The 23,523-nt window shown below is 39.5% G+C and overlaps 1 protein-coding gene across 1 annotated transcript; it reads left to right on the top strand.

The window, feature by feature from the left end:
- Positions 1-11,212: 11,212 nt before the first annotated feature.
- Positions 11,213-22,962, top strand: LOC137391684 (uncharacterized). The gene is made up of 9 exons (XM_068078206.1): positions 11,213-11,337; positions 12,470-12,592; positions 15,049-15,198; positions 16,157-16,400; positions 16,483-16,582; positions 18,986-19,108; positions 20,480-20,597; positions 22,004-22,106; positions 22,718-22,962. Exons 1-9 carry the CDS (start codon positions 11,303-11,305, stop codon positions 22,913-22,915), a joined length of 1,194 nt encoding a protein of 397 aa, XP_067934307.1. The 5' UTR covers positions 11,213-11,302; the 3' UTR covers positions 22,916-22,962.
- Positions 22,963-23,523: the final 561 nt, after the last annotated feature.

Here is a 23,523-nt window from a genome sequence, read left to right on the forward strand (position 1 = left end):
TGACAGTGCACGGTACTCACATGTTTTTTGGTTAGTGCCTACTATTGCCTCTACTCCATTTTCTCCTCTCTCTGTGCCTGTGAAAAGTAGAGATAATAAATTGTTCACTAAGATGTGCATTACCAAAGAAGGGTCTCTATGTGGGAACCCTTTATCCTTGAAACACAATTGCACTTACTCTACTGTATAAGCTCGTTAACGTAAATAAAATTGTTTTCAAAATTCACTGTCAACTCGACCCATCATGATTTGCTAGGTTTCATCCAAACTTATTGTTCTTGTGTTCTTAATGTTAAAATGTGTTCTTATGTTATTTTAGGATGTTACAATTGCAGTCATATGCTATCTGGAGTTCCTCCTGGGTGAGTTTTTGAGTTTTGCACCCTAGCTCATTCCGAGAATGTCAAATCCTAAATATTAATCCTTGAAATTGTATGAGTTGTTTTATTCATATAAAGCTCTGAACCAATTAAACTTGACCTAGAGACAGCTGACTTTTATAGGATGAGATTTTAAAACACTTGCCAACTTACTGTGGAAGTATATTGTGTGTAGAACAAGTACAGTGTGTAACCTCATTAGACAGATAGCGCTTCTGAAAGTCTCTCATAATTTACTCTTTACTGTGTCTGCTGCCCACATCGATCACCTGCGTAATTACACAGGATTAGTGGCTCTTTGATCATTAAGCCGATTTTGTCAACAACTGTAGGGTGTAGGTTGCTATGGCTCTAGGTTGCTATGGCTCTAGGTTACTATGGCTGTAGGTCGCAATAGCTGTGGGTTACTATGGCTGTAGATTGCAATAGCTGTAGGTCGCAATGGCTGTAGGTTGTAATGGCTGCAGGTTGCAATGGCTGTAGGTTGTAATGGCTGTAGGTTGCAATGGCTGTAGGTTGTAATGGCTGTAGGTTGCAATGGCTGTAGGTTGCAATGGCTGTAGGTTGCAATGGCTGTAGGTTGTAATGGCTGTAGGTTGTAATGGCTGTAGGTTGTAATGGCTGTAGGTTGCAATGGCTGTAGGTTGTAATGGCTGTAGGTTGCAATAGCTGTAGGTCGCAATAGCTGTAGGTCGCAATGGCTGTAGGTTGTAATGGCTGTAGGTTGTATTGGCTGTAGGTTGTAATGGCTGTAGGTTGTAATGGCTGTAGGTTGTAATGGCTGTAGGTTGTAATGGCTGTAGGTTGCAATGGCTGTAGGTTGTAATGGCTGTAGGTTGCAATAGCTGTAGGTCGCAATAGCTGTAGGTCGCAATGGCTGTAGGTTGTAATGGCTGTAGGTTGTATTGGCTGTAGGTTGTAATGGCTGTAGGTTGTAATGGCTGTAGGTTGTAATGGCTGTAGGTTGTAATGGCTGTAGGTTGCAATAGCTGTAGGTCGCAATGGCTGTAGGTTGTAATGGCTGTAGGTTGCAATGGCTGTAGGTTGTAATGGCTGTAGGTTGTAATGGCTGTAGGTTGTATTGGCTGTAGGTTGCAATGGCTGTAGGTTGTAATGGCTGTAGGTTGTAATGGCTGTAGGTTGTAATGGCTGTAGGTTGCAATAGCTGTAGGTCGCAATAGCTGTAGGTCGCAATGGCTGTAGGTTGTAATGGCTGCAGGTTGTAATGGCTGTAGGTTGTAATGGCTGTAGGTTGTAATGGCTGTAGGTTGCAATGGCTGTAGGTTGTAATGGCTGTAGGTTGCAATGGCTGTAGGTTGTAATGGCTGTAGGTTGCTCTATCGTTCGTACATGAAATATAGTTTTCATCTTATCACTCGCATTGTTTAAGATATAAAAATGTAATAAAAACTACCAACAGTGGCACTATGCATGGTGAACTATACATCCTGCAGTTAACACAATATTCAATTTAGATTTATTTTATGCATATTTTTACTGATAAAATACATAGCACACGCATCATTATGTTTTATAGTGTAAGTATAAGTATTTAGTTATTCTAATTTTATGTTCAGCAGTAATTGTACGACTAAACAAAAAAGATAAAGCAAGATTTCAAGCTACAAAAACTCAGCACTAGTAGTAACTAGTAGAGTAATTGTTTAGACTAAAACTTGTCTGGAAAGTCAATTTTTTTCACTAAAAATCAATTTCGGGTGTCGCACATCAGGTGTCATCGTTTAAAAGTTTTCAACCAAGGATACCTAACGAACAACACCACGAAACAGATTTGTAGGGAAAAAATATTTGACTTTCCAGATAAGTTTTGGTCTATAAAACAAATATTTGGAGTTGATTTTGTTAGCAGTCTCTTTATTGGTCAAATTCAAAAGCAGCAGGCCACCCGTGTGGTTGAATACTTGTGTTAAATATCTCTTTTACAGCTAGTTATAGTCCACCTATATTCTGCCACATTCCTTCACTTATACTTGTAGATACGCAGAGGTTTCGTATCAGGCATCAGAAGCTAGTATAATTAACCCGGAGAGAGGTGGGGCCATCCTTCTAAATTGCTATGCTAGCGACCCTACAATAATCACGGTAAATAGGGTTTTCAGTTTACTATACCTGATTGACTCAATAGTTTGAGACATGCATAAACATGTTTTGCAAGTGATTGGGAAACTGTCAATACTTACTCTTATAATTATTCTCTGAACATTTCATACTATTCTTAAATTGGCTACCCTAACGTTATTTATAAAACTTGGTAACAACCATGGCACGAGTGTGAATATCATCTAAAAGATGTATCACCTAAAGTTTCTTTAGGTGAATTGGAGCACTTGTTCAAAGGTGCCATATACAACATATTTGTGTATTTACGTGGCATTTTGACAACCTTGAGAAATGTACAGGATCCTATAGGATATGTATAGAAACCTCACTACCTACGCTACATGTGATGATCACAACTGCTGTTGCCAAGCAATGTTGCATATAGCGGTTGTGTTCTCTTGTCAGACATGCGTATTGTCTTCTTTGCTCCATTATCCTGGTGTGAAAGTGTTGTTTGTGGCAGCTCTGTGAATTAAAAAACTTGCTATTTTTTATTTAGTTCGTATAAGTTAGGATCAATCCAGGTCTTTTCTCATTCTCACCTGTAGAATTTTAGAGCTTGGTAACAAATCTATATTGAAGTGATTGCGTTGATCAAGAGTTGCTGGTGGAACAATTTTATATGTATGTCACATTTATGTGGGCTGCTACTCAGCTGTGACTAGAGAACGAGTAACGAAAAATTCTGATTCCATTATTTTTGTTTCCACAAGAAAATCAATTGTAAAATACTCATTGCTGCTGGTTTCTAAGCCAAAGCAAGATAGTTTGACAGACTTTAGTTTCATGCCAACATGTGTCAGTCAGCGCTGCAGGTATTTTTACACAGACTCATTTCCTACTAAGATATGCGCAGATTAATTGCGGGTTTAAATGTGCTAATAATTTAGCGACTATTGAGTTATTTTATTGCTGGTGTCACTATTTTGCCAGTCTGAAGAGCTGATTGGTTACCGTGAGAATAACTACACTAACATCATCTGGAGGCAATACTACTTGGACTCCTACATCACTTCAGACATTCCTCTCGACTTTATCGGTAATGTTATAGAGGTGGATTTGTGGACCCTCCGATTCCATGGATTCAAGGCTTCTATTAGGTTTGCCTACACTTCTGACCAGGTCAGTTTCTCTTCTAAATGGAACTCCTAGTAGTAATTTCTTCTTTAGCACGGAATTTTGTATGTTGCTATTGCTGCAGAATGCCAATCCAAGAGAGGCATCGCTGCCTCAAATCTTGGAGCACATTCTACAACTGAAAGGAATTATGATGTCGAATTCTGATGTGATCTTGTCTGTGCAGGTTGGCTTCATCGGTGTCTGGGGTGAGAGATTCAACCACATTATTTTTATTACTAGTGCCCTGGAAGTCCAGTGTGCCGTGAGAGATTGTCACGTGTAATAATTATACATAAAAGGATTATTCCACAGTGCAGGTAGCTGATTGGTGTAGGCATATGAGTGTTAGTCTACTAAGCTAGGTGTCATGAGTTCAAATCCTGTATGATGCAATTTCTTTTTTCAACCTCCAATGCTGGCGACGACTGAACACAGCTCTTGTTGATGCAATGATTATAGACTCACTGCGACTTTCTGTCAAATATGTAGGTATTTATATAGCCTCCCAGCATTTACCGTGCAGCTGATGTCTGTTTCCAAAACTAAGGCCTTTGGCTTGATTTGCCGGCCATGAAGTAAGACTATTTTAAGCCACTCACATGATGCATATGGATGACTTGAATAGTTAATGTTTTCAAGTTTCATTGGCCAACTTCACAAAGCATGTTTATTTTTTGTAACAAACTTAGCCATATATACAGCGAACACATAACATATTACAATCCTTGTGTTTCTGCTCCCTAAGGCTATTACTAAGGAAACTAGGTCAAACAGTTCTTACTAAATCTAAACTCTTGTTCTATATAGGTGAGTGGTACTACTCTACCCACTTCGGAGACGAAGGTGTGGTGAGTGAGAGTGAATGGTCCATGAGAAGAGAGGTTGTAGCAGCACTGCTCGATGCTGTCCCTTCCCACAGGTACCTCCAAATAAGAACGCCTGCGTATAAGAGAGCAGTCACCCTGTTGGATACTCCAGTGGCTGATGAAGACTACAAGAATAGCAGTAAAAACTCCTCAAGGATCGGTGGGTGGTCCCTCTTTCTGTTAGGACATCACAATGGATTAAAAAGATTATCAATACTTTTACCGTTACAAAGGATGCATTTGCTTTCTTAATAATCTTGTGTTTCACGTGAGAGCTGAGGCTTGTACGTATGCTATTGATATTATGTTTTACTCAGGATATAATTATAATTAGTACAGTAGGCCTGCCGTAGAACATTAATTAAGGCGAAAATGTCGTATAGAAAGGTATAGGAACCGATAACCCATTGTAATTACCTAATGCAAACACCCGTGGTACAAAACATTAAAATTTTATATACGTACCGTACATATTGAAAGTTAGTAACAAAATACTATGTTAACCTTAGTAACGATAGTTACCTACAGTAACTTTAGTGTATTTAGTGGTCATGATCTGGTTATAATTATGATTCTTACTTCTTCCTTTAACGTCATTATCAATCTTAGGACCCATGGCTAACAAATTAAAGTTATATGTAGTTATATTATTATATACGCATAATGAATTAAAGTTTATAGTAACTACCATATCAAACGCTAAAATGCACAATAAGTATTCACTTTCGCTTACTTTTCACTAATTTTCGTTTCACTCATGCAGTATCAAGCATTTACGAAACACGAAGAATGCTTAATTGAGAGAGGGAGAGAGAGCATCATATCCCTTTCAGGTGTTGTGGGAGAAATTTCGGCAATTGGCATATCGGAATTTTTGCTATTTTGACGTATGCAGCACACCAACTGTCAAATCTGAATTTCGAGAGACATTTTTGTTGATGTCACATGGCGAAAAAAGCCGTAACGAGAGGACGGAAAAACATCGTGTTCCACATTGTAAGGCAAAAAACCCGTAAAACAGGGATGTCGTAATTTGGAGGTGAGCTGTACTTGCTCAAAGGTTGTTTATTGTGCACTCGTCTAGATTGAATAAAGGTTCATCAATAAGAGTGCAGCACATTTCTCAAACCCTATCTTCCATCATCTATACAGGTTTGTTTTATAATATACTGTAAAAGAACTGACCGAGTTCCCCTACTTGTTCCCCAAGAATCAGCCCACTTGATTACAAGGCAATGGGTGTACATATTTCGCAAACATAACGGTACAATCAAATATGCAATAAACATATAATTAATTGCACAGTGTGAGACTTCCAGGTGCTCTGCTCTCTGTTGCTTCTGCAACATTTTATATAGTCGCCTGGGTTGGTTAGGCTTCGCCCCCCCCCCCCCCCCCCCGATTGTAGGGCCGACTTGGCACCTGGCCCTTGACTGGCCGAAAGCATTACTAAGGGCTGTGTCATCCACCAAGTCGAGGCTTGGCCCGTCATAGCGTCGATCGCCTTGGTGTTGGCAGTCCACTTTCTTCGCCTTGGCTCCTGCGATTGGCCATCACACTCTCTTCTCTCCAGTGGAGGCTTTAGGAGCCACCCACTCAGCGTTGAAAGGAGAGATCAGCTAGGGCCAGAGCCAGTGCTCTTGAGCCCCATACTTGAGGTGGCAAACTTCTAATTCTGCGAAAATACAAACCTTTTCTTTCGGCTTCCGGGATCAGACTAGGCGAGCAATTCGCATAGCCAGTAATGATGGCATAGCCAGCTGCCAATGATGGCTGCCCTTTAATGACTGGTGAGCTTGCTCCTCCTGGTGATGGTACAGGGGCTAGTCTGCAGGCGTGCATCCTAAAATACGAGCCAGTCGTTCCCAGCGTGACTCAGGTTGTGCCGGAGTCTCCTTTGTTCGTCTAAATGACTTGGCAGTCGGGCAGTACAGAGCCTGATCCGTCTGCTCTGCAGATTCAGATCAGCTCAATTGTGGGTAAGCAACTCAGAGTCGGTTTTGGCTTTGGTTTCGGCGGCTCCATTGGTCACTTGGGCTGGTGCGCTCCTTTAGACTCGTGCCTGTTTACTCCTATCGGCTTGACTTCCGGCTCCTTGCAAGGCTGGCAAGCCACAGTCAGAGTGGGGGTACACGGCTTCATAGAGAGGTCGACAGGCCATCCTCTTGTTTTTAGAAATGTCGCTTACTTAGTCTCCATGTACTTGCACTTGCCACCTCCATGTGCCCTTTGGTGTGTCATCACTTGATCACGCGAAATATGCTGCCACCGACAGACACACATGAAGATGGCAAAGTGCTGTAAAATGTGCTGTCAACATCTTCGGATGCTGGTGACGGCGCCATACAGTCTGCAAGTGCTGGGCTCGCCCTGCATGACTTAGGTCACTTTGTACTGGTGGTGTCATTAAAGAAGTGCATCATTCTAATGACATTCCTTTTGGCCAGTTGAGTAGGCATCTTCTCTAGCTCCATCATCGGAGTTATGATCCTAGACGAGGTATGAGTTGTGGTCCGCTCCGTAGTCGGCTTAGCCTTTGGCAATCAAGAAATCCAAACCGTTTTGTCGAGTTTGGCCTTCACAACCTCTTCCAACCGGTTGAAGTTCTTGTGGATCTCGGAGTAGAAGAAACTCGGTTTCACTCGACTGGTTGGTAGGTAACCTTGGCTATCTCCTTAAAAGACACGATCTTGGTTGCCTTCAGTCGATTGATGGAAGGCTGAGCGCCAACCAGATGTGATCCGACATGAGTTTCCCTGTTATTAGAAACAGTGTTGCTCATGGAGGCAGCCTACTCAAAACGTTCTCCTTCTTCACTGTTGGAGACCCCATTTTCTTGTGTGAGTCTGTCATGCCGGTGCTTTGACACACAGACACAAGCTTCTCGTCCGAGTCTAGGAGACTCCAAGTATTTCTTTTCTCCTGCCTCCAATGTCATCTGGCTCAACATATCTTCAAGAAAATAGATAACCTTACCTTGTTGAGCCATGGTGACAAGTTCGGAAGAATGCTGTGAAGTGTTCGGCTGATGAGTATCGATAACTATCCTGGGCAGTATTTGCTCAATGTGGTGGTCGAGTGCAAATGACTCTGCTTTACTTATCCTTCAAGTTTGGCGCCTTCTCTCAGCCTCCATAAAGACCGCTCAGGTTTGACTGTTACTGTAAATAGCCATGCCTACTTTTTATACCGGTTGGGTTGCTGAGTGGTCTGAGCTAGCTGAGGGTTGTGCCAAGCAATCTCGGGCGCTGTTTTCTCTGGACACCGAGCCATTCTTTTTCTAATCTTTTCTAAAGCTCTTCTAGCCAAGCCTCTAAATCTTGGCTAAACTCTGGGTTCTTCGTAGTCTCGGATCTCGGTTTGGCTAGCTCCAGCTTGGCTTCTACATTTTTTTCTCGGCTCTGGTCCCCTTTATGTTGGGGCCTCCGCGAAGTTCAATGGTGGCTGGTACGCATCTTAACTCCTTTGATCAGGCATGATAGGGTTTTAATCGACTCTCGCTCTTGATAGAGAATTGGCCCTGATGTTGTATTAGGCACTCAATTTGGCCTGTAGCCTGGGGTTGTCTCCTCTTTTCCGTCACTTGTTTACTAGCCATACCCAGTCAGTCGAAGCATAAAGGTGTGGCTCCTCATTGTTTTCCTGTCTAATGGCTAACTGCTCTTCTCAGAGGGTGGTATGTAATTCTTCCAGCTGCTTGAGCATCTCTACCACATACTCGTGTGTCAGTTGACTATTTATGGGTGGGGGATGATACTCCAGTTGGTCGTGTAGGTGCAACTCCTGACCGAGCATCAGCAGGTTGGCCGCTTTTCAAGTTGCTGAATGGAGTGTACCTTTATATGATCTCATCAACTGGGGAAGCAGCATATTCCATTGTTCTTGGTCTCCTGTCAACAGCAGTGCTCGAACTGAGTCACCCAGTTATTTCCTTCCACTGCTCCATTAGCTTGTAGATGGTAGAGGGTGGTGTGCATCTTCTGCACATGCCAAAGCTGGTACAGCTTAGTCATTGGCTTACTCTGAAACAGTGCTCCTTAGCTTGTGTGGATCTGTTTGTCGCAGAAGCCTGTCTGCCTAAGCCTATGTAGCAGAAGATTCTTTTGTCTAGAGCCCTAGCCAGCATTAGTGCTGTGATCTCCAAGAGGGTCAGAGCACCCTGCCATTGAGTGAAGTGGTGATTCAGCATTAGTATCCATTTTTTCCCTCTTGGCGTCGCCGGTAGTGGTCTCACCAAATCCACGACTGCATTCTGCCAGGGGTTCTTGCATAGAGCCTCTGTCTACCGCCAGATGTTTTTGTCTCTGTTTTGCTGCCTGGCATACTTCACAGCTCCTGATCTGTCTCCTTACTGTCGCTGTCATCTCTAGCCATTACCATGTCAGGCAAAGGTGGCTGGTCATCCTTCCTACCCCAGAGTGGGCAAGAGCATTTCAGTTACCCACAGGCCAGGGTCCTTCAGACTTACTTCCGAGCGTACTCCTAGCATCACAGTTGATGTGACTCACTCAGACCCGGATCGTGTTTTCTTGACCGAGCCATCCTCCAGGTATCCTGGCACCAGCTTTCTCTAAGCCTCATAGTAGTTCTAGATAGCTCTGGCTGGAGGCTCTTTCACTGCTACCTTGTCTGGAGTAGTTGAGGCAGACTTTCTCCATGTCACATCTCTGTCACCTCTTGTGTTCTTTCGGGCGGGAGTCCAACCTGGCATGGTATCTCCAACCAGCAGCTCCAAGCATCTCTTGCAGGATCTGAATTGATTTAGGGCTGAGTGCAACCAGTAGTGGGCACTACTGTTGCTGTTTTTCGCCGTTTCCCCGGTTTTGTGGCTTTTGACTAGAGCAGTCTCACCTCCTCCTTTAGGACCCTATCTTCACTTGGGGGTGGGACTCTCACACTTTCAGTACTGAAGGGATTTCTTTGCTGTGGCTTTCTCAAGTCTGTCTTTTTAATCACACAATTGCCAAACCTGCTTCGTCAGTTGCTGTACAAGTAGCTCTAGCTGGCTGATGGTTTAGCCCTGCACTACTGCAGTCCACTTCACTTGCCCTTCTTTCATTTGCTAGACGGTCGTCAACTGGCGTAACCTAGATTTAACAGATGTAATCGGTTATCCAAGTTTAACAGATTTAATACTTTGTGCCAGCTCAGACCTTGTCAGCCAATGTGGGTGTGAGCACTGCCAATAAATGGCGTTGTAGGCCGGAGTTATTCAAGATGCTGCAGAACAGCGCCTTAACCATTTCTGCTTGGTATGGTGCTGGCAAGTCCTCATACGCCACTCAGACTTGCCGTTCCACTTGGCCTGTGTGCTCCTGGAGAGTAGTTGTGGCTCTCCTCAGGACAATCAGTTTGGACCGAGCTTGCTTGGGGAAAAGGCTGTATCAAGCTCTCAGTGCGTCAAAGACAGCTTCTACCCCATCGGCTTGTTCACAGTTCTTTGCCTCCTCTCACAAAGCCTCTCATAGATGGAGTAGGCTGGTCACCTCAGTCCATCTATTGGCTACGTTCACTCTCTGAAAATGGCTAATAAAGTACTTTACATCTCCTGAGTCTGAGTACTTAGGTGACTTGAACTGATGAGCCAGGGCCCGGGGCATCATTATAATCCTCTCCGGTATCTTGACCAGATAATGCCTGTCTCTAAGCTCTGATCGTGTCTAGTAGCCATCCTGATGGCAACCCTTATTTTAACCCTTTTAACCCTGAGATTATTTTTCAGATTCTTGGAGGCTCGCCGTGATCAGGAGGTGGTCTTGTCTCAGGCTACTCGTTCTCTCTGGAGCTTTCCCTTATTATTACTAGGATAACCTTCGGTAGAGCATCCAAAGATCCGCTGATTCTTGTGGAGTCGGGATCCCACTGCTGCCACCAGTGTAGAGGAACCAACTGAGTTCCTCTACTTGCTCCCCAAGAATCAGACCTTTTGAGTACAAGGCAATGAGAGTACATATTTCACAAATGTTTAAGGATACAGTCCAATATGCAATAAATATACAATTAACTACATAGTGTGAGGCTTCCAGATGCTCTGCTCTCTGTTACTTCTGTGGCATCTTATATGGTCTCCTTGTTTGGTTAGGCTCTGCCCCTCAGTTGTAGAGCCAATATGGCATGATTCTCGGCTGGCCGGAAGAGTTACCAAGGGCCGTGTCGTCTACCGAATCGGGGCTCAACCGTCGGCAGTCTTTTTTCTCTTGGCCCCGGCAATCGGCCAACATACTATTAGCAGTGAGCCCGCCGATGCCCAGGATTTTTTCCATTTGTTATCAGATACTATCAAATAGCCGGCTCTTGATAGTATCTGATAACAAGATAAATGGGTTCTTGAAAATCAGATGGACGGTTAAAACCAAATAATTTTAGTGGTCTGCCGGGAGGCACATGCACGGAGCATATGCATGTGAAGTTGGGGTAAAATCGGGTGACAATGCATAACGTTTACACGGACTAGCCGACACGCACAATGACAAAAAGGAATTTATTGATGTAGATAGTAGCACATTCAAGACATGTAGTATCTTTTGTTTTTCTTATTACGTAGCTAGAAGCCTAATAAATGTATATTGAGTTTTAGAGAGTGTGAATATGTGAAAATACTATGAGTGGCTGGTGAGACATGATAAGACAGGTACTTTATACTCAGACTCATACCATAATAACCGGAGTCTTACCATCTCTGTTAGGTGATGACATGGTTAAATGTTGGCAGGTCATCACAATGATTGTTTCTTGGCAAGTGAAACAGACTTTGGAACTTACACTGATGTTGCAGTTGATTACCCTTATTTAGCAGAAGATAGCAAGTACACACTTATGGGTGGTGAAACATGTGCGTCCAACCCTCCTAGGTATGCATGCGCAAGCAGCCATATTTGTATTAAATAATTTTGTTGCATTCAGTACTCCATCTGTTGACCTGGTTATTTATTATACAGAACTCAAAGCTTGCTATTTCAATCTTATTTCAGTCTAATCTCCTAAACAACTTGTCTAAAATTCAGTTTTATTATAAAAACTTGCGGGGATTCAAGGTAGTTAATCACTTAAAACAGAACATTCACCAACCTTACTCTTCACCTTCTTGCTCTGTTGGTACTGGACTAAATATTTGCCAAGGTTTCTTGTGTTTCAGCAATCCACCTTTTGGATTGTATTTAAGTATTCAAGCCTGAATAATATTTCTGAACAGTATTTCTGAATAATTGTGTATCTACTTATCGCTGTGCTTTATGATACACCTTACAAACTAATGAACTAGACAGTCAGGGTACTAGTATAGCACTATGTTTCCCTGACATGCGTGTCAGTGTTTGAAAATTATGCGCAAGAAGATGCTGTACCAGCTATTCAATTTTAAAGATTTTTTACACATCCGTTCTTCCTGTATCAATTTAAAAGATATAACGGAGATAACCCTATACAGTCATACCTTGACATACAAGCTTAATGCGTTGTAGGACTGAGCTTGTATGTCAATTCTCTCGTATCTCAAAGCAATACTTCCTATATGAAATAACTGAAAATAAGTTATTCCGTTCCCATTCTGTGATAACAACCACCTAAAACAGGATATTACGCTGAAAAAATGTTTTTGGAGTACATATGGTGGCAAGATTGGCAAAAATAGATATTATCCTCATGAGAATAAATAGGTTGATTAACCCACCATATTTCTGTAACAATAGGAATACTCAGTTGGAATGTTGGATGGATTTTGTTATCAAGTAAGGAACACATTATGACATGGATTGGGTCATGCAGTTCTAACTACCTTATAACATTGCTGCTACTCTTGCGACTCTCCACTATCTTTTAACATGTAATACTGTCGGTTCACACCTCAATTAGGTCATACAGTTCTAACTACCTTATGACATGGCTGGTACTTTTGCGGCTCTTCGTTGTGTCTTTCACTATGTAATACTGTCGGTTCACACCTGAATTAGGTCACGCAGTTCTAACAGTTGGCGGTTTTTATAGAAGCAATTGTGAAACTGCCATGAAGGAGTTGTCAATGTTTCACTGGTCCTTCATGAATCTAGCATACCAGCGGGAAGTTCTTGATGGCTGGAGGGAAGAAGGATGCTTTGACGAAATCTTCAAGTAAGCGCAACATATACAGTGCTTTATTCTGTCTATTCTTGAAGTCCTTGAATAGATGGCAATATGAGACCCGGTGTTGGTTACAGACTGTAAGTTCTATTGTGTGCACCTTAATATATGCAGGTTATTGTACTTTAGTAATACTTAAGTATTACTAAGTACAATAACCTTCATGTTATGTTAGAATTGTATGGTACTATACTTCTATAGAATTGTATAGTACCATACAATTCTATAGAAGTAATAAAGTTCCCAAAAGTATAGAAATACTAGAAACTAAAATTTATATGGAGAGCGCAGTTTGGCAAATAGTCATTTCTAGTAGTCTAGCTCTTATCCATATTACTAACTTAAACTAAATAATATAGTACTATAACTTAGTCCTAGTTCTGTGCTTGGCTAAGTCAATGTTTTGTTAATTAACCCCAAGTTATTAAAATGTAGTCAAGCATTGTGCTTTGATAATGATACAGTCAATAGAGCGACTCAAACCTTACTATACAGTCAATAGAGTGATTCAAACCTTACTATACAGTCAATAGAGTGGCTCAAACCTTACTGTACAGTCAATAGAGTGATTCAAACCTTACTGTACAGTCAATAGAGCGACAACCTTACTATACAGTCAATAGAGTGATTCAAACCTTACTATACAGTCAATAGAGCGACTCAAACCTTACTGTACAGTCAATAGAGTGGCTCAAACCTTACTGTACAGTCAATAGAGTGATTCAAACCTTACTATACAGTCAATAGAGCGACAACCTTACTATACAGTCAATAGAGTGATTCAAACCTTACTATACAGTCAATAGAGCGACTCAAACCTTACTGTACAGTCAATAGAGTGACTCAAACCTTACTATACAGTCAATAGAGTGACTCAAACCTTACTATACAGTCAATAGAGTGATTCAAACCTTACTATACAGTCAATAGAGTGGCTCAAACCTTACTGTACAGTCAATAGAGTGACTCAAACCTCACTATACAGTCAATAGAGTGACTCAATCTTACTCTACAGTCAATAGAGTGATTCAAACCTTACTATACAGTCAATAGAGCGACTCAAACCTTACTGTACAGTCAATAGAGTGACTCAAACCTTACTATACAGTCAATAGAGTGTTTCAAACCTTACTATACAGTCAATAGAGTGGCTCAAACCTTACTGTACAGTCAATAGAGTGACTCAACCTTACTATACAGTCAATAGAGTGACTCAAACCTCACTATACAGTCAATAGAGTGACTCAATCTTACTCTACAGTCAATAGAGTGATTCAAACCTTACTATACAGTCAATAGAGCGACTCAAACCTTACTGTACAGTCAATAGAGTGACTCAAACCTTACTATACAGTCAATAGAGTGTTTCAAACCTTACTATACAGTCAATAGAGTGGCTCAAACCTTACTATACAGTCAATAGAGTGACTCAAACCTTACTATACAGTCAATAGAGTGACTCAAACCTTACTGTACAGTCAATAGAGTGACTCAAACCTTACTGTACAGTCAATAGAGTGACTCAACCCTTATTATACAGCTAATAGAGTGACTCAAACCTTACTATACAGCCAATGGAGTGAGTCAAACCTTACTATACAGCCAATATGTTGTGACTCAATCTTACTCTACAGTCAATAGAGTGATTCAAACCTTACTATACAGTCAATAGAGCGACTCAAACCTTACTGTACAGTCAATAGAGTGACTCAAACCTTACTATACAGTCAATAGAGTGGCTCAAACCTTACTGTACAGTCAATAGAGTGACTCAAACCTTACTGTACAGTCAATAGAGTGACTCAACCCTTATTATACAGCTAATAGAGTGACTCAAACCTTACTATACAGCCAATGGAGTGAGTCAAACCTTATCACACGCGCATGTTTGCGATATCAAATAGTTGCCTTTGTTATTAAATATATAATCTATTCTAGTTCAACCTAATATCTCTTCCATTCACTTCTGATACAGCATCACTTCTGTACAGCTGTGCATCCTCACTTTTTACAGCTGTTTCAGTCAGCTTCCATTGAAGTATGTTATTAATTTAATCTCAAATACTGTAGTAAGCTACATTGCACCAATCTTCAGTTTTATCCAGCTAGGTTTGTTATTTGCTGTTATCTGTGTCTAAATGTCTCATCAGTCGCTTCTCATATCCAAAAACTGTGTACAGGTAGTGAGCTTGCTCATTCTAGTGGCTGTGTTTAGTTTTTTCTCACAAACAGCCTTTTTACTTTTACTTCAGTTATAGTGCCATACTCAGACACACTTCGGGCCCTTCATCAATAATTTTTTGTGGTGTATTTCTTATCAATTGTCTTTCTTTATAAGAAAATAAAATTTAGTTCAAGTTACAGCTCAGGTGCTTCTATACTTGCATTATAAGTATAGCAAGTAGTACTTGTTCTTTTCTCCTATTGCGTATGTCCAATTGTTGCAGCAAACTTGGTTACCGACTGCGACTTGTTAGCGCTGTCTTACCTTCTAATACCTCATCTGGTGCCGATGCTTGCTTCCTCATCAAGTTTAGAAATGATGGCTATGCCGCGCCTGTTAACCCCAGATATGTTAAACTTATTCTAAGGTCAAGGTAAGTTTGACTTAATTTTCCAAAGCTTTGCAAAAATAAAAGTCATCACATAGCTCTATAAAGGTTTTTTAGATAGATTATTCAAAAACAACATACAATATTATAACGTTCCATTATTGATCAGTTCTGCGCTGTTGTCCCTTTATAGCCTTTTATCTCTTGTAAATCTTAGTGTCTGGCGGGGTGACTCATGATGTCCTTGAAGAGAAAAGTTCCCCCTAATTAATTTTAGAGGATCACTCATGTCAAATTTTAAAATATTTTATTTGAGAGCATAGATATCTTCTTATCATTTGAGATTTTGTTTTGTTGTTTCAAGTGATTTGACTGCCAATATTTTTGAAGATTAAATTCAGTAACATTTGATCGCAATTAAAGTGTTGAGAATAAAAAGGCCTAAACTTCTTCAAAAATGACATTAGTAGTCATTCATATTGTTTATAAGTGATAAATATATGGTCTAATTGGTATCAGGACTATACAAGTCTGTTTACACAGCATTTACAGGAAAAACATCGGACAATCTCTAACCAACTCATCTTTAAATTATTTGAAACATCTTTAGAAATCTATCTGAAACTATATTTGAAGTTGTGTTCTAACAATCAGGGGTAAATACAAAATAAAATATGTGGCAATAGCGACACATAACCCTACGACTTGAGTGCAATAGCCGATATCATAATGATTGGAACAAACAGGAAATATGACTCCTGACATCATTTTTGAAGCCATCTTTACTTGTGAGAGTTTCAACCGCAATCAAGTTTTTCGATTTTAATTATTAAACGTCCTGGCAGTCGTATCACCTAAAGCAACAAATAAAATCTCAAATGATAGAAAAGTATTTAAATTTTCTGACATAATCTTTAAAAATTTTGCTTGAATAATCCTTCAACAATACATTCACATCTAATAATTCTACTCATTTAGTTCATGAACTGTTTTCTACTCCCAGCACCGAGGTCTACATAAGTGAACATATTCAGGAGTTCACTAAAGCTGAGCCGTGGCTTCCCGAATCTGGCGTGATCACGGTACCCTTCTCTCTCCAACTGGATGTACCACCTGGGCAGTACGAACTGCTCCTTGAGCTCGGGGATCCTATACTCGCTGGCAACCCTGACTACAACATAATACTGCTTAACTCTGGTGTGGTCGAACTGGACAGTGCTATCAACAGTCTTGGACATTCAATCACTGTAAGTTGTATCTGTCTCGAAAATGTTGTAACTTCGCGTTCTTTTTTGCATACGGTTCTCACATAAGTTTGAATCTCTGCAGGTGACTTCTCCAACCTTGTCAGGGTCCTGCTCCGGATTCAGCAAAAAGTTTTTTGGAATTACTACTTCCTCTACTCTCAGATGTTATTCCAAGTGTGAAGGTAAATAGAAGAATATAAGATGTTTCTTTCGTTGTTGTTCCTGCGCCATGTTTAGTGATTTATACCGATACACCAGTGGTCACCTTGCTCAAACAGCTCAGTAACTAGGTTTAGCTGTTTAGTCAGGGAATGACTCGAGGTCAATGACAAGAGCTTATCTTTATGGTTTATCCCTCGAAGATCAAGTAGAATGTCTGCTTAGCTTACTGCAAATAGAAGCTGTGCGTGTTTTTTAAAAGCACTGTAGCACATACAATAACTCTGTGATCATTGTACTGGATTGGAGCTGATATGGTTAGGTTAGCAACAGTGGTTTATATTTGTGACACTGTACTCTGTAATCAATAAAGCAAAAAAAGTAATAAAAGTTAGTTATAACAATCTATAAATGAAAACATACAAACCTTCATGTTAAAGCTGGCAATAACTTATTATCTCATCATCTGATTAAACTCTCATGATTACACCGCAATCAGGAGAAAAAATAAACTGTTTTACACTACGTGTTTACTTACAATAAAGTTCCCAATTGCTCTCGCACCAGTATATTAGAAGAGTTTATGAAACACCCGTGCTGGTTAAAAGTAAAATATAACGCTGGGCAGCACAACTTGCTTTCTGTATGTCTCACATTCAACTGCCTTTACTGTAATTAACGCAAAGCTTGCTATGGCTAACACCCAAAAGCTAAAAGATTATAAAATGTTGCTATATTCTTGGTAACGAGTGAAACAAAGATAAACCCATAATAGAAACGCCTATTATATACTAATACAATCATGGCTGGACACGTTTGAGTCTAGTGGTAAGGGAACCTCGACAACTGGAGACATGTCCAGTTACAGAGAGCAATTTAAGTCTATATGTCATTCCTGTCACAAACAGTGACCTTTTGAGGAACTGAACCCCAACATGTTGTATGTAGCTCAGGCGTTTTAGACATTGGCTGCTCTCTTAATCGTCTGCATAGCATGGTCATAGTAGCATCTATGTGTACAGTGCAACCCAGGTTACAACGTCCCTATTTTAAGGTTTTTTTACCTTGTGATGTGGAACACCATGTTGTTTCGTTCCTTCCATACGGCATTTTTTGCCTTACGACAGCAAAAAAAGAAGTATCTCGAAATTCAAATTTGGCAGTCGGTGTACACACTGATTATGTCAGAATAACAAGAATGTTCATATGCTACTCACCATAATTCCGTCCACAACGCCTGAAATAGATACGATGCTCGCTTTCTCTCTCAGTTCAGCATTATTCGTAATAAATTGTGGAGAAAACTGAACCAAAAACAGATAACACAGATTAAAACGATGCCAAAATTGAAGTTTAGTTTAGTAAAATACGTACTAAAACTTTGCTTTGTGTTTGTGTTTAGTAAGCTAAATTCAATCAAGTTAAATTGAACGTTTATGTTATACATAGGTTTGTTTCAAAAGTAAGAACTCTCCACGGTACATACTGTTATGCTACACATTTGTCTCGAAAGTAAGAACTTCCGACAGTACATACTGCACACAGTATATTGTAATATTACATTTTCTTGCAGGTCATAACCACTAAAGATACTGTAGGTAACTATAGTTACTAAGGTTAATATACTTTTTTGTTATTAATTTTGATATGTACAGTACGTATATAAAATTTTGATGTTTTTTACTAGGGGTGTTTGCATTAGACAACTACAATGGGTTTCTATACCCCTCCATATGACATTTTCACCTTGCCATGCCAACACCGGAATGAATTATTGTCGTATGGTGGGGTGCACTGTATTCTGTTTCGCAATGGACCTCTCTACCTTTTAGGTTTTGTGTCTAGAAATACTGCTTTGGCACAGTACAGTTTCAAGAGATGTCAAATGTAATGGTATTGTAAGGTGACAGAACTAGCTGTGCAAGATGTGACATTGGCATCCATCCCACTAATATGTATGTGATCATATGTAACTGTTAGACACCTTTAAAGGTCTACAGTTTCTTCACTCTCATTCATAAGAGCAAGTCACACCCTGCTAGCCTGGCAAGCTTTTTAAGGTTTCTAACTAAATGATACAATAGAAAAAGTGCAAAACCAATTATATAACAAGCGAGAAAAGCGTAAGAAAGCAATGCACAAATATCAATATTAATCCTACAATGTGTGCCCAGTGAGACTATTACTAACAATGAATCTACACTGTAGTTCAACTAATTCAATTCTAATGTCTAATTCTAGACATTAGAATTCATTAGATTACCTTCTAATTTAGCTTCATTAAATTAGATTCTAGTGTCTAATTTTAGAGCCAAATTGAAATATGACAAGGCATAGAAGATGTGTCAAGTATTAGAGGACAACTGCCATCTACATCTATGTGTCAGTAACCAAGGCATAGTCTAATCCTATTGTTTCTTGTTTAGATTTAAATGTGAGAACTACGACCTCGCCTATGACCTCTACCACGCCTTCTGATCAGTTGCCTATCATCACAAGTCATTGCACCAATAACCTCATTCGGAATGGAGCCATGGATAGTAAAGCAGGTAGTATATCTAATCAGATGCTGCGTGAATGAATAACCTGGCTGTTCACTCAGCTTGTCTAACTAGATTACTAGAAGGTTACTCAGGCCGTTCTAATGACAAATTAGTTATTTAGGTTACCTTACTAGTAGTGGGTGGGTTACTCAAGCTACCCTAATAGAAAGTTCACATTCCCTAGACATACTCTAGAGGGATATGTGTAGCAAATATCTGTCGTAGAATAGAGTACGAGATAAGTATTTGCTTAGTTCTATGCATATCCATAAAAGTTGGAGTTATCTTCTACGGCTACTTTCAATGATATGATTGATACAGTAATTACTCTATCAAAGACCTGTGTTTTGTATTAGGCAAGTGTTCAGTTATCATCTCCTAAAAACTTTTGAATATTTAATAAAATCTCATGCTATGGCTTTTGCTGATGCATCTCCATATATATACTTATCCACTGTCAACTGACCCTGCCTAACTTGGTTAACATGCACCATAGCGTGTTAACCAATCTTGGCAAAAAATTCAGTCTTTCTCCCAAAATGGTGGGAGGAAGGCAATTGGGACCCAAATGCCTCACATTTACCCAATTGCGTAGCCCCTCTGCGTAAGTAATACAAAAGCACTTTTAGTTACTAAGCTGTCTTATTAGTGGGTTAGTTACTCAGGCTATTTTAATAGAAGGTTAGTTACTCAGGCTATCTTAAGAGAAGGTTGATTACTCAGGCTATGTTAATAGAAGGTTAGTTACTCAGGCTGTTTTCATAGAGTGCTAGTTACTAAGGCTATTTAACTAGAGGTGGTTACTCAAGCTATATTAGTAGTTTGGTAACTTGACCTTTGTAACCTTGATTAATGAGACAGTGTAAAACATTTGTGTTGAATTGTTACCATCGAGGGAGTCGTGAAAGCTAGGAACAAACAGGTCAATTCATATTATGACTAGCCAAACGCTCGGAGTTGCAGAGGTAATAAAATAATTACCCACTGAATTTGAGTAACTTACCTCAAAAGCTAGTTAGTAATCTTTACTAAAACAATTCCTGTGTTTGCAGACGGCTTCATAATTGTTCTGTTACGGGTAGTGATCAACAGCGCTAGTTAATAATCCCAAGCGCTTTAAACGAGAGTATTTTAACCAATGTAATGAATTATGAATATCTTACTTATTGTTAGTCGTTGTGCTCAGTTGGATACCTGTTTCTAATGGTGAAGCGAGCCACCTCTACATCTGGAGGTTCCGAGATCAAATCCAGTGCTATACGGATTTTGCATCGCTATATTTTAATGGCTATAACTGGACGTAGGATGTACAAAAAACATACACAGAGTTTTATATATATAGATTATGCAGTTTTAAATAAAAAACTTTTTTATCAGGTTTCTCTCGAAAATCCAAATTCAGAGTCGTATCGGAGGCATTTCATGGCAAGTCCTTTAGGGTTGCATGTGGTAAGAAGAGGTTGGGCTTCTTCCAGATCATCAGATTTGATGAAAGGTATGTGATAGAAATAACTTTTGGATTTGAGATTTGGCAAATGAACTGTTGAAGCTCACCCATTGTTCAACTTGATAAAAACATGACTTTGTCTCTATGTTTGAACTAGGTGAATGCCCGCTGTTGCACGGGTAATAAAAAGGTTTTCGTACAGAAAATTTATTTTTACTCAACATATACAACATTTACAATTCTAATTTTTAAATGAAGGTGTTTTGTTTATTTCTTTGTACTGTGTTTATTTCTGTGTAATTTATATTGTACCAGCTGCAGTGCCCACTACAGATCTATTTGATTATGTAACAGCAAGTTTGTGATTTGTTCTATTTCAACCAAAATCTGCATGATTTGTCGGGTGAACTTTTAGTATTTGTTTATAATTTATGAATGCAACGCTTTCAAGATTGATGAGATATGGTAAAGTTTTCTTTAGTATGATCAAAGTTAGCTTTTTACTAGAGCACTTGTTGTTAAGAACCACCATGATTTAGTTTTTTCCACTAGTTTAGTATAATTCTGTTTTGGCAGCATGAACATGAATAGAACAGCAGAGGTATTCAGGCACTACTCCGCCTGTCAGCATCCTCACTCGCTGTTATATTGTTTTTAGATATTTATGATGCCTGTCAGCATGCCTTATGTTATTAGGTCCACATGTTATGTCTTAATCAGGCAGCTTCAATAGATGACTATTACTAATAGCTCAACATCAACTCAAACAAATGTCTACAGGAAGTAGCACCAATGCTAAAAATATATAGTTGTCAGCACCGCTAGTCTACTTAATGATGAACTTTCACAAAGTCTTAGTAGATTTTATCAGAAAGTATCGGTACTTTTTGATCATTTGCGATTGTTTTGTATGTTTGAGGTGATCTGACTGCCAGGATGTTTCAAGATTAAAATCGATAATATTTGATTGCGGTTACAATGGTCCGAAGAAAACTATGTGCTGAAATAACATCACTGGTTGTTCGGCTCCTTTGTTGTTGATATCGGCTATTGTGTTCAAATTACAGCGTTACGCGTCTCTATTCTGTCGGTCTCTCCAATTATAGATGACATAATCGCACTTTCACTTGATCAAGTGTATTAATCGCGATCAAGTTTTGTCGGTTTTAATCTTGAAACATCCTGACAGTCAGACCACCTCAAACATTAAAAACAATCGCAAATAATGAAAAAATATTGATACTTTCTTATAAAATCTGTTAAAACTTTTGTGGGAGTTCATCTTTAACTAAAGAGTAAGCTGTTACAGTTGCAAATCATGGCTAAATCTAGTAATTATTGTTAAAGTTATTGGACACGGTATGGGAAGCCCTCCCGTCTAGAGTGATAGAACATTCTATAACCATATACTATTCTGTTTGTATTAACAAAAGAACTTCATGTCTTGTCTGTAGCGAGCGTGTGAGGAGCTTGGTAGCCGCTGTCTACAGTAAACTAGCTAAGGTGAGACGCAGATGGAAGAATACAGGCAAGCACAGCCTACGAGTTGACCTCAAGGTGAATTTTGCCTGTTTTGCTCGAATCCCTAGCTAGTGTGTCAGGAAACTCTACATTAGTGAGTCACATCAGAATCGATTTACAAGTAGCATTTTGGCATGGTTATTATGGGAATAGATATAGGAGAACAATTTAAACAGTTTGAAAACTAGAAAAGAGAGAGTATATCAGTCATCGCCTCATTACGTGTATTCTTGTCATTAAAATGGAACCTCATGGATAATATAGAACTTTTCAGGTGACATGCAACCTTAACAGATAGTATGCTGCTATCCTAACAGATAACATATGATCATACAGATAGCATGCAGCCTTATAATAACTTGCAACCTTACAGATAACGGACAACTTTAACATGACATGCAACTTGACAGATAATATAGAATTTTACAGATAACATGCAACCTTAAAGATAACATGTCACAAATGACGTATGACTTTGCAAATAACACTCAACATTAAAATAATAGGCAACTTTGCTGGTAAAATATAGATTTATAGGAAACATGCAACTTTTAGAAAACATGCAACCTTTCAGATTACATGAACCTTTGCAGTTGACACGCATTTTTCCAGATGGCATGCATCCTTGTGAATGACATGTGTTTTAGTTTTCCGATGACACAAAAAAATCCAACATCAACATTGCTTTTGAGCCTTCAACTGATTGGTACAGAAACATCCTGCGTATTGAAGAGGATAAAGACATTGTGGAAGCGACTGTATGGTGTCGATGTACTGACAAGAAGCGCGTTGCTCTTTTTGATGAACTGGCCCTTATGGTAGCTCCCGCTGTCTGTGAAACATAACTCTATGATAGCTTTTCCCGTCAAGGAGACATAACCCTATGGTAGCTCCCGCTGTCTGTGAGACATAACTCTATAATAACTTTTCCCGTCAAGGAGACATATAACTCTACGGGTAGCTTCTGGTATCAGCGAAACATAGCTCTATGTTAGGTCCTGCTGTCTGTGAAACATAACTCTATGGTAGCTCCTTTTGTCAAAGAGTAGCCTGTAATACTTGACCAAAATGGTATAATAGTTTGCGATCTTCTAGTATTTTGTTTTGTTGATTCTCTAATGTCATCCATGAAACAAAAAATATCTTAAAACTAAATGGTATTTTTTTTCCATGTCACTCTGTTTTTACTCACAATCACCATATTCTCAATGTTCACTTAATTTTCAATCGTTGACATATGCTGGTGTTTTCATTGCAAATATTTTGTCATAAAATATAAACATAAAACATAAAAACTGAGTTTTGCATAACTTCTTATTCGCACCAAAATGATACCACCAGTCTAGGAGAACGCTGATTCCCATATCATTTTTTGACAGATATTTTTTGCAAATTTCAAGGTAAGGGACTATATTAACCACAGTGACTTCAATATATAAATAATTGTTTTCGT

This window comes from Watersipora subatra, chromosome 3 (genome assembly GCF_963576615.1).
Source record: "Watersipora subatra chromosome 3, tzWatSuba1.1, whole genome shotgun sequence".
Taxonomy (NCBI): Eukaryota; Metazoa; Bryozoa; class Gymnolaemata; order Cheilostomatida; family Watersiporidae; genus Watersipora; species Watersipora subatra.